Source organism: Gobius niger (genome assembly GCF_951799975.1).
Source record: "Gobius niger genome assembly, chromosome: 18".
Classification (NCBI taxonomy): Eukaryota; Metazoa; Chordata; class Actinopteri; order Gobiiformes; family Gobiidae; genus Gobius; species Gobius niger.
The window spans coordinates 26,627,354-26,640,004 of NC_136869.1; the positions used below are offsets into that span (position 1 = coordinate 26,627,354).

At 44.4% G+C, this 12,651-nt stretch overlaps 1 protein-coding gene across 3 annotated transcripts in view; it reads left to right on the top strand.

Annotated features, from left to right (window-relative positions):
• slc12a7b (solute carrier family 12 member 7b) overlaps positions 1-12,651 on the top strand; it is a 93,002-nt gene that overhangs the window by 20,457 nt on the left and 59,894 nt on the right. The window contains exon 1 of one of the 3 annotated variants that reach the window (XM_079575910.1): positions 6,785-7,078. The exons of the other annotated variants lie outside the window; for them this stretch is intronic. Within the exon in view, the coding sequence (XP_079432036.1) occupies positions 6,976-7,078 (103 nt within the window). The 5' untranslated portion in view covers positions 6,785-6,975. Of the gene's footprint in view, positions 1-6,784; positions 7,079-12,651 lie in introns of those variants that run through there. 3 annotated transcript variants of the gene reach the window in all.

Here is a 12,651-nt window from a genome sequence, read left to right on the forward strand (position 1 = left end):
CTAAACAGAATTGTGTTTAAGCAATGCCTTTGACAGGGACTGCTGATAATCATGTGACTGTGTAAACCTGGCAGAGCTGAGTCCACTTCCTGATCAGGAGAAGAGGCTGCAGAAGTATCCATAATGTCTAACTGAGGCGAAATGGCTTCCTAAACTAAAGTAGGACATGCTAAACCAAAGCCAGCGGTGAGCAAAAGATCAGTATGAGGGTTAGATACATTTGACCTGGAAACCTAGTCACAATGCCATTTTGGGACAGTTTTCTTTAAGTACTGCGAGACTCGGATCACTTTACACACTTTAAACATGTTCAAACTAAATTGAATTCACTTTCTAATCATTTGAATTCCACATTTCTTTTGTAATGATCTATTCTCAAATACTACAATTATAGAAGTGTGTGAGAAAACCTTTGAACTTACTTTCTTTTTGCCTTTATTGCCCCCAGGTGAAAACACATTAGGTTACCATACTGGCCCGAAGCCTTAAAAATGATGGCGTCTGAGAGTAATGATAAGCCACCACCAGGGGGCGTCACACCGCTGTGAACTGAAAGGCAGGCTGCTCTGTCTGCAGTCCATACTGAGGTCATGCTGTGGACGGTGGATACTGAGCATTGTCAAACAAAGCGCTCCCTGCTGGTCGTCTCTCCGGCCACAGCTGCTGCGATGTGGAACCCACTTATGTAAGCGGCCGTTCTCTAATTACTGAAGAATGCTCTGTGTCTGGGAACGGCAGCTCCCCAAATGTGTGCGCACGGGGGTCACAGAGGCACTATTGTCCAGAAGACTGTGCACAGATAAGCACATATCACTTTGATGGAGGACTGTAAAACACAGCCTCAGTGTTTGCATGTGCCTGGACTCCTGGGGTTTGATTTGCAAACACAAAATCCCGTCACTCATTCAACTTTGGATCTTGTGAAGTTACTGTCAGTAGGCGCAGCACTGCGGCTCGGTGAGGCTCGTTTCTGAGCTCGGTTCTGAGTGGCTTCAGGTGACACAGACCGCGATGGGAGTGACCTACGTGTCTGCGGCGCTGTGAAGCGGAGGTCAAGCTACGGTTAACAGGAAATGACTTCCTGTTTATTACCATCTTCTTTGTATTCATTTCACCTCCGCGTGCCACTGTGGCTTTGTATTTGACTTTTTTCAACCTGCTGAACTCCTGCATTTAATCATTTACATTCATTTCAATCTCTCATAGAAATAACAAAGCACAGCAATCAATATGAAATACATTAAAAGTACCGAGGTCCAGATGAACTGCTGACTGAGGCCTCCCGGTGATGTTGTGCTGTTTCTGGTTAGTTTCTCCAGTATAAAGCCATTTGCAGATTTGGTTAAACCACATTGCTGTTTGTAGCTGGGAGTCCGATGCTCTAATTTCTGTCTGAATTAGAATTATTAGGGGATGTTTAAACTGAAATGACCCCAGGCCATGGGAATGTTTAATTATAATTACAATGAATGGTGATCTAGGCGTGAGATTGGACTGTGGCCGAAAATGTCATAGTTCCCAAATAATTCACAGTTATATAAGCCTTTATCAAATCTATTACTGTGATTTGAAAAGAATGCAATTAGTTAAATCCTGTTTGTTTTTTCATATAGTCTCTATTATACACTATGTGCACGTTCAACGCACTGAGCCCGGCTTAGTCCAGGCTTAGTCCAGGCTTAGTCCAGGCTTAGTCCAGGCTTAGTCCATGTTTAGTCCATGTTTAGTCCATGTTTAGTCCAGTTTCAGATCTGGTTTAGTCCTGATTCTAACCTGCTTACTGCCGATCAGGAGCCCGCTGTGCTATTTGAACATTATGATCGCGCGTGCGTATATAATTAGGATGTCCTCTGTTTTTTTGTTTTTTTGTGAGCCGTATCTCACTCATTCTGCTGCCGTTTCTGTAGTTGACCTCTCTACAGTCAGAGAGCCAAAGGGAGGGAGAGCACATGCAGTTGCTCGTCTGACGGGAGTCACGGTTGGGTCCAAAGTTCGGATCCAAGGTTTGGGTCTCGATGGGCTGGCGCGTGGGTCTGCATCCGGACCGTGGTCCGCCGCTTAGTGACCTCTGACCTAGACTATCGCAAAGCATGCTGGGCTCAACAGACTGTTGCTTTCCCGACTACAGCTTGTCCAGACTGCAGAAGCACGCTTTGTGACTCGCACACTATAAAACAAAAGCACATAACGCCTGTTTTAAAACCTTAACCTTTTCCCCTTTCCCCTGTCCATCACCGTATTGACTTCCAAACTCTTATTGTTTTTAAATGTCTTCACGGCCTTGCACCTAAGCATCTGTCCGACCTTCGTCAGCCTTATACTCAGGTCACTCTGTGTTAGTTTAGTCCCAAAGACTAAAAGAAAACTGAGAGGGGTCCGGTCTTTTTCAGTCGCAGGCCCAATGCTATATGGATTGCAGTCTTTGAACTCTAGTCAGGTGTCCAGTCACTTTCTGTTTTTAATTCAGCTCTTAAAACACTTGTCTTTTCTGTAGCTTTTAATTGAGTCAGGAATTTTGTGTTTTACCCTTGTCTTTGAACTTTTCTTACCTTTGTGCTGTGGCTTATTGTTATTGTATGCTGCACTTTGGGCAACGACTGTATCTTGTTCGTAAAGTGCATTATAAATAAAGTTGGATTGGATTGGAGACAACAATCCATTTAATCCATTTGTGTTACTATAGCACTCCAGCTATCTTTGGCACGGTGTGTTTGTATGTGCATTACTGTGGTGATAAAAGCTGTCACATCCCCGTCATAAAACAGCTGCAGCTTTTCTCTTTTAATCCATTCTCTCTGACATGGCCTTCCCTGTATTCTCTGGGTTGCTTGGTCAATCCAGTGACTTCTGGGTCATGTCTGTAATATTGTAGTTTGTTTTCTCTTTACACACTTTTTAAATGGATTCAAACCAGCATTTGGGTCGGAGTAATGCTTTGTGGCTTTGGTTTGTGCCCTTGGAGAGTTTGCAAAGCACCGTTTGGTAATCACAGACTCTTGTAAGTGTAGCTGGTTAGAGAGTGTTAGCTAACTGTCACTGGTGCGGCTTCCTGTCCGTTTCCATGTCACTTTGGTGGCCTTTTTCCTCTTCCTCTCCCCTGCTGCCCCCACCCTTTCCCCTCTGAGCGCATTGATCGTCTGTGCTAATGGCGTCACGGGGAGGAACTGCTGCAGACCCGGAGCGGGAAACTCTGCGGGCGGGTCACACTCGCATCTGTCAGCCAAAAGACTCCGGACATCTGGACCCTTCCTCGGGCTGTGAGGGAAATTGGATTTTGGACGGTGATCAAATCATTGGCCTCAGTTATCAACTTAGTGGTTTTTAATGGACAGATTTACAGATCAACAGCTCTTTGTTTGGAATTTGGACTTTGGGGAATAGAGTGGAAACTATTCTGTGTTAAATGGTGCCGCCCTGGAAAGCATTCATTTGTTGCTTAAGCTGAGCCTCATAAACTATAATTATATAATAAAACAATATGAGAAAAATTAGAATATTGTGAAACGTTAATAACCTAGTAATTATTAAGTCATTGAAGGAATTGATCGCGCATACAAGCGGCCGAAATGAGCTTCCTTCGCAGGGTGGCTGGGCGCACCCTTTGAGATCGGGTGAGGAGTTTAGTTACCCAGGAGGAGCTCGGAATAGAGTCGCTGCTCCTTCACGTCGAAAGGAGCAGCTGAGGAGGCTCGGGCATCTGTCCTGGATGCCTCCTGGTCGCCTTCCATGGGAGGTGTTCCAGGCATGTCCTATTGGGAGGAGGCCTCGTGGAAGACCCAGGACACGCTGGAGGAATTATGTCTCTGGTGTAGCTTCGGGCCCCCCCCCAGAACAGCGGGAGGAGGTGTTAGTGGATTGGGAAGTCTGGGCATCTCTGCTCAGACTGCTGCCTCCGCGACCCGGCCCCGGACAAGGGAAAAGATGGATGGATGGATGGATGGATGAAGGAATTGTTCTAAAATTAAAGCCGTGAATTTGATTTCAACAGGCTTTACATCTGCGTTTCTTTGGAAATAGTGACATGGCTTGGCTTTTTTCCACTAGGATATGCTCAAAAATATGGTCTTTAACACATTCAGTTACATGTATTGCTGAAGATGTCTGTAAAATTCCAATCGGCTTAAAGGAACAGGCCGCCATTTTTCCATGCTGAGATATGTTCTAACCTGAGCTTAGACGAGTTGATTTGTACCTCTGGTCTTTGTGCCTGTGGAAGAGCGTGGTCGCTTCCAACTTCACCCCCGTTTGGAGCTATTGGAATATGCTGGGAGAGGCCAAATGCTAACAACATCTTTGGTCGTTGTGCGTGACTGAGGGCACACACAAAGACGCCTTTAACCACATTTTTTGCTCGAAAGTTTCTTGTCGTGTTCGGTTTACTTTAAAATATCCGCATTTCCCGTCCCGATTATAAAAAGCAAACCAAGTAGAATCAATAACAGGCCAGCCTTCACATTTCCCATGTGTCCGGGCTGTGGGCGACTCAGTAGGACTTCTAATGGGCCCCTGCTGTGGCCTGAGGGCGTGAGTCATGTTATTTTTTTTTACATTAGACACAGTCAGCTGAGGAGACTGCTGCGTAATGGACGATGTGATCATATGGGGGGAAAAATACATTACAGCAAACTTCTGCTCACCTGACCTTCGCATGTAGCTGGTTGTTTGAACTCAAGCATTTATAGTTGTCCATCCTTAGCTGTACTGCAGACGACGACCAAAAGGTTCAGTACAGGACTAGAGTTGGGCGAGATATTCACTATATAAGGTCACATCGAAAATGTTGTTTGGGAGATATGTTGTATGTACAAAGTTGAGTCTTAAAGGGGGGGTATTATGCAAAATCGACTTTTTCAAGCTTTACATCATGTTATTATGTCATTCCCTCATTAAAAACATGCCTGAAGTGTTGCCTTGGCACATTCACGTATTTCTGAGTAATCTGTAAAAACTCTGATGGCGGCCATTTTAGGGACAGGTTTGCCTGAGTCCTCCTAGGAACGCCCCCACCTCCTGGAGACGCCTCCGAGCTTTAGTCACCAGCCGAGTAACCAACCACTGCTCCTCAGCAGAACCCCCTCCCCACTGATGCCACAGACAGCGTGTGGAGGGGGCGTGTCTGAAAGGGTCTGAGGTTCTTAAAGAGACAGAGGCCTATTTCAAGACATTCACTACAGCCATTTTGAGAGAGACATTTTATACAAGGCAGTTATTCTAATTTACTGCATTTACAGACCAACAGAAGGTTTGTCATCATTGTAGTGTGATATAGACTGGTGCTATGTGACTGAAAAAAGCAGAACACCCCCTCTTTAAAATGAATGGGGAAAAATTGAGGAAAATTGGGAAAAAATAAATCTAAAAATGCCCTTGTGTAATCTGTTCAGGCCAGTTATCTTTTTTAAACGACAAAGTGATCTTAATTTTTTGCAAAAATATCGACTCATCGTCAGAACGTCCCACCACATATTGAGGTATTCATCTTTGTCAATATCGCACCTCCCTATGCAGAGCTAATTAGAATGAAGACTCGACCCGAAGGGACTCATGACAAACAGACATGAAGCCAGCGGTCCACTGTCTTCCACCTAAACCCATTCCTGAGTGCTTCTGAAGTGTTCAGAATGATCATCTCCCTGGTGGCAGTGAAAACGGCTCTAAAATATAAATGACGAGCCTTTGTTCCTGGCTCATCCTCCTGGAACGGACTGAGAGGATCAGATGACACCGCGGTGTGAGGAAGTCGGGAAGTGATAGTGCAGAAGCGCAGCCTCCGGTGTGCACTAACTTCCACCGCAGGATTCAGACTTTGGATATTGTTCTCAGTGAGGTGTCTGCACAAGAGCTGGGGCAAGGGACCGGGGGCATGTGGGATCAGATGTCACGTCAGAGGGAGGGAGGGAGGGAGGGAGGAAGTGTGCGCTGTTAGTGTCCTAGACATGGAGTGAGCACTTCCTTCTGGACTCGTGTTGTTCAAGATAAGGGAGGAGTGCACAAGGTATCGCTCCATTCTTGTTATCGCAGTATTAGGCGACATTATCACAAAATCATTTAAGGTTTCCGTCGGACTTTAATTCAGTTTGTACACAGCTAAAACAAATATAAAGATAGTCGTTTAAAAGGGTGCAGAAGTTCAGTTTTAGTCACGATCCAGCAAGTTTAGCATTTAACATTTTAAAGTCTTGTTTTCACACAAATAGAAGAAGATTTTTTTGCTGCTTTTGATGTGATTAATCTCCCAAGTTGCAGCCTTACAGAGTATGACCGAGAGCAGAGGTCTTCTCTCCTCTCTCTTCCAAATGGTTCCCCAAAGGCTTGCTGCACTTCTACAGAGGTTTGAGTCAACTTGGATCATTGTTTTGGCATCTGTGAGCACACAATCAGCCTTCATTCAGGTGAATATAGTAAAGCCCTGTATTTCAGTGAGTTATCTTTGATTATTTGTGTAGTCCTGTACTGAACTGCTCTCAAACTAGCTCTCTTAAGGTTTTAGTAAAGCAGCTCACAGGAGGAAAGTTTGTGGACCCGTGACCCAGAGGTATGGTCTGATTTGGACCAGAAGATGACTTCAGTGTGCCCTACAGACTTGTTCCTCCCCTCCACATGTTGGCTGTCGTTAATGAGCCTGCCCAGAGAAGTGTCTCCCCCTCGTCCGAGCTCTGAGTGCAGGCCACATGCGTGTCATGTTTTCCTCCAGTGTGTATGTTTGCGAGCTGCCCCTAAAGGGCGGGGCCGCACTGCTCTTCCTTATTTGGTGTCGCTGTGGGGAGGGAGGGGGTCAGTCACATGGGCGCACAGCCGTCTCCACAGCGATACGAGCAGCCAAACTGTGAGGTACAGCCTATACAGCCTCTGCCCGGGAGACAAAAGTACAGCCAAACTCCAGCTAAAACAAACAAGCGGAGCCGGGAGGAGACCAAACACAGCAGAGCAGATAAGAGCGTGACTAACGGGCAGCGGCTCGCACATGGTGGAAACATGCCCACCAACTTCACTGTGGTCCCGGTGAAGGACGGCAGAGGAGCCCAGCGCAGTCCCACAGAGGACAGCGTGATCAGAGAGGAAGATGAGGAGGCTACAGGTGAGACGGCTTTCTAACTCGCTTTCACCGCTGGCTTTGGATTGATCCCGCTGCGTTCCACCTCCAAGACGAGCCGCTGAGGGCTTACTGTTGAAACAAGCGGATAGCTTTGAAAACACTCTTTGATTCTGTCTACTTTTCATGAGATGTTCCCAGAGTCTTGGAGGGCCTTTCCTCTTGTCTTCTTCATTCCACAGTAACAAAAGCCAGATTATTACGGCCGTGTGAAGTGCTGTCAGGCTGGCCATACTTGCTTGCATTCAATATAGACATTTAACTTTCCCAAATCACAGATGACTAGCCATCTAAACAAAGCTCTTTCACTGCCAGCTTTCGGCTTATTAAAGTCCCATTACCCTGGGATATTAACCGCAATAAGGCGACACTTTGGTGCGGAACATTATGTCCTCTTATCTGTCGGAGAGGGCTGAGATGCTGCTGGACTGAGGGAGAATGTGGCAGGGTGATAACAGGGTTAACGGGATGGTTTCACATTGACTGGAATATGAGCACATTTAGGCTAAACGCGTTGGCATGGTTTCAGAAGTCTGCATTTCCATTGGATGAGTCAAAGTGTGGAAAAAAACACAGAGGAGTGAGAGATTGGGCCGGTCAGGATTTCGAATCAACCTCGGTGCTCCCTCTGAAGGAAGCAGTGGGTATAGCGCATGATCGAACAATGAGTCAAAGCTTTCACTTTTAGCTCATGGCATGCTAGCAAATCGAGGATGGCACGATGAACGCATTTTAAGGGCAGTTTCATGTTTCATCTATGACGCAACAATATCCCAGAGTTACAGATGGGAGCGCTTCAGCGGTAGAAGAAGAAATGACCAAAGTCAACAGGGTTACTGAAACTGCATGAACAAAGTTAAATTCTGCTTTTTTTGGACGAGGGAACAATGTTGGCTGCAAGTTGATTTGTTCTTGTAATGGCAGTGCTCAAATTGCCTCACCTACACAGCATGTCTTCCCAGCAGTTGTGTCTTCATATAGACTGTGTCACTCCTGTCTGTTCTGGGATATTCCATTTGGAGTCTGTTTAAACCGTTTGCTGCAGATTGGTGATATACGTATATTTAGAAAAATGTAGCGCCAGTTTTCTTTTATCTTCATATATAAGTAAGGCTGTTTATTTGTGTCAAAGGCCCAAATTGCCTTGATTTGTGGTGATGAAGTCTGACAAAAGCTTGTTAAGTTTAAAACTGTATAGTTTGGTGTTAGCAGGAGGTGCTTTAGTGGAGATGTTTGGGAACATGTCCCTGAAGTTACTATTTCTCGTATACAGTGAATCTGAAGAATGGAGAAAAGTGGAATCAGCTCAGTAACGGAACATCTTACTACGATCGGCAATTTGTTTGTTTCCTGGAGAATCTTTAAGGGCCAAAACAGTAAAATAACGTTTTGCCTCCCCTTGAATGAATGTGCAACACCACGGCGAAGGTAGGCAGGAGCCCTCAGCCTGGAATGATGAGGCCTGGAACATAGAATTGTCTTTGTTCCAGTGAGTTTAGTCTTATCTCTGACTTGTAAACGTCCCCCTGAATGGATGGCGGTTGTTAGTATCTCCGTGTTTGGGGTGATCCAGAGTTCATAAAGTCCACGTTTAACAAACTCCCCCGCCGCGTGCTTTAATTTACCGTGCCGCGCTGCAATTACGGCTCCACGCGGCGTACCAGTTTACAGACTGGAGGAGACTGAGAAAGCCCTCGCCTTTTTTTTCCCCATCATCCCAAATGTTTTTGCAAAGTCCGGTCTTTAAGTAAATATTCCGCGGACTTTCTTAGCCTTTCACGATGACAGCTTCACCAACGGACTTGCGCTTAATGACGGCCGTTAAAAATCACTGAGCCAGCCCAAAGTCCGGCTGAGCGTAACCAGGTGACGCTGTTCCCAGCCGGAGCAGGGATTGTGTTTGGAGAGCAGTGATAGCAGGGTAAGTGCGTTAGCTCGCGGGCTAAAGGGAGTCGGGTAGCAGCCGCTGGTATTGATTATGTCCTGGCCTGCTTCCCGTTGGCTGAGTGGGGGGAGGTGAGAGCCCACCCCCAGTGCTGTCCTCCCCTGGACTCCAATTGGCCTCTTCCTCTGTCTTATTTTTTTTTTTTCATTTGTACATTAGAATTAAAAATGTCCGTGTCAGAGGGTTCAGAAAGCCACACCACAAACAAACATCTGCCTTTATGTTAAAACACACACAACCACCTGGATACAGTACCCGTCTAAAGTTTGGAAAGGCTTTTAATATACCGGAATATCTTTATCAACACTATTCTCTGAAGACATTAAATATGAATGAACACATGGGATTATGTAGGAAACCAATATATTAAAAAAGCATAAATGGCGATTAGGTGACCAGATTTACATGTGCGAATGTGAAATGACTACAAAGATTACTCCATGTCTACTAATCAATAACAATGATGCAGGGCCAGTTATTTCAGTCAGGAAGTTGAACAATCGATTTCCCCAAACCCGTGTTGTAATATTCCCCTCGACAACACACCTAAAGGGGGACTTATATTGATCTGTTTCTGAACACGGTGATGGAGTGGACTTTCACAATATGATTAAAGAATTTAAGATGTTCAAGAACTGTCTTGAATATTGTGATAGAAGATATGTGTAACACTAAGAAACCATTTCAAGACCCCACCTTTCATTAAATTTAAACATCTTGAAAGCAATTTGTTTTTTCATCGATTTGTGTAAAAAACAAAACAAAAAATACAAAATCAGGACCAACAGGAGGCTAACATGGAACTAAGCCAGGATAATAATGAGGGGTTCCTTCCCTTTACCTGTTTACATTAAAGGGCTCAGATCACGCGCAAACAGCTTTTTTTATTAGCGTTTTAAGTGCTCATTAAAAAAGCCGTCCTCTGTTGGCGTCTGGATAACTGCAGTACTGTATGTGGTGGCCGTTTCTAAACACATACATTAGGTTAAAGTTGTACACCAAAGGCCCAAATAAAGCATAATACAGTATGATTATGAATATACTGTAGATACTAGGGCTGGGATGATTCACTTTTGTCACGATCCGATATGTATCACGATACTCAGATATGTATTGCGATACAATAAGTAATTATGATTTTTAATGTGTTTACCTTGTATAATGAATGTGTCTAAAGTTTATGAACACAATGCCATTTGACAGTTATTGAAGTGTTAAATGAAAAGTGAATTAACACAAAATGTAGAAAGTGCTGATACTGGAAAACAAAGGAGTGTGTGATAAAAATATCTCCAAACACAAGTATTGAAGGTATTGCGATATTTGGAAAAAGTATCGATGCTTGGTATTGCAGCTCAAAGTATTGCGATCCAAGTCCGATCTGATATTTTCAGATATTTTCCCAGCCCTAACAGATACTCAAAGATGTGAATGCTTGAATAATGGACAGTGTGAGCCCAGAGGAGTGCAGTCCAGAAACAAGCAGCTGGACACCATTACTGACTCACTCCAGACAGTTTCCACAGGGACAGGACGCCAAGTGTATGCAAACGCACAATCATGCTTACTGATCACATACACTGGAAATACAAAGAGCTGCACAATTGTCTGTCTGTGTATAAACAATATTCCGTCTGCATGGAGTCTTGTGTAAAAGCTGGAGTTACCACTTGCACGTGATTCAGTTCAGCCGTTCATATTTCATCACACTTTGTTTTGAGTTGATCTCGTGAGTTTGTCGTGAGTGTGGGAAGCGGCACTTCCCTTTCTGCTCGTACCAAGTGGGTGCTCATAGCCCTGTGTGCTGACTGCCTGGCCATGTGGAAGCGAGTCATAGATCGGACTCCATAGTAACGTCAGCCCATTTTCTGCCCCATGCACACACAAGTCTGCTCACATGGGGAAGTTCTGAGCAGCTTACTACCTGGATATACTGGATGACCTGGTTATTCCATCAGTGCATGCTTGCTGTGGGCAAGATGAAAACGATTTGATCCAGCCTTACTTTAGGAGTGATGTGCTATAGCCCCTTTTGTCACCAATTCACCACCGGTAAAAGACCCAGGGCCAGACCTTGTGCCTGGTGCAAGGACAGCACAAGCTTCAAGCGCTGTGGGTATGTGCACCACTTGCGTGAGGGCGTCGCTTATAAAAAGAGAGAGGACTGAGACGTGGTTTATTACAGCAGCACTGATACCGATTGCAATACCACAGTAAAAAAAATCCCCTTCTTAATATCATATTTGCTGTAGGAATCTCTTGTCTCTTTCCTTCGGCACTGTATTGTCTACATTGCAGAATACTCCACGTTATATTAGTTTATTCTGATTCACCATGTTCTTGTAAAGGAACCAATATAAAGTGTTCACAGACTGGATTTGGCCCATGACCGTCATGTTAAACACTGTCTGTTTCTGCCTTCATGAACAGTCACTGCAGAACAGTGCACACGCACAATGTTAAAACTGACCTTTAAAATTCCTTTAAATTACAGTTTTAGGCAGAAAGTTGATCTTTCAACTAATTTGCACTTAAGTGCCAACATTATGACCTGGATATGTAGACAACACTATTGGACACTCATTTATACCATTTATCAGCAAAACAAATGGATTTGAGGGTGAGTTTTCCTTTAAGTACAGATGGATAACATGTAACTATACGGTTGAAATTGGCCAATGCTAACTGATACATGGAGACCAATGGTCCTGAGCTGAGTGGTTCCTTTTCTTGGCTATAGTGTCTCATGATCGTACAAAATTATAAACCAAAAACAAGTTTCACTGTCATTGAAACATTGTTACAGCCCTGCCAAAAGGTACAGTGAAACAAAGCTTTGTGCATATTTGAGGGCAGTCAGTCACATGCAGCTCAGGAACGTGTTTAAAACATCCTCGACGCTGAAGTCAGGGCCGGCCCTGGCCTTCAGGGGGGCCCGGAGCAGAATTTGACTATAAGGGCCCTCACGATGTCAGCATCGCACAGATTCACATTTCACACACCACATGACAGCTGTCCTCATATCCACTTCCTATGTTTGAAATACCAACAGTAAGGCAATAATAAAGGACAATTCTAGAGGTAGAGAATCATGACATCATTCTCTCCTGTTTTGGTCTGCATTTTAATGATATAAAGTGATCAAATTTGTATTTGTGATTTTATAAAGTAACTGACAGTTTGAGCCTTTGTCTGAATGAGCTCAGCCAAGAGAGTCCTTCAACCTAAAGCTCTGGACCATTGATTGTAAAAGCCCATTTGTCTGATCATCCTGCACGTTTATGCTGTTATGATTTGGACCTGGATATACAAGGGACATGTATCACGTACAAACCAAAATACTGCACAAATAATGTTTTGTATTCTGAGGGATTCTCCTGGGTCTACATCAGCTTAGGCTACAGTTTGCTCCTCACATTAAGAGTGGCTGTTTTTAGAACAATGAACACAGTCAGACGCTACTTAAATGCGCAGGTAATTTGTGAGTGTGTGAAATATGTGTGAAAATTAGCATATTAATGAGCCGGGTCGTTCACTTTGTGAGACAGTCCGTTAATGACTATGTTTATGACCTAATTCAAACTACATTCAGGTAGATAACGTAAGTCAACAA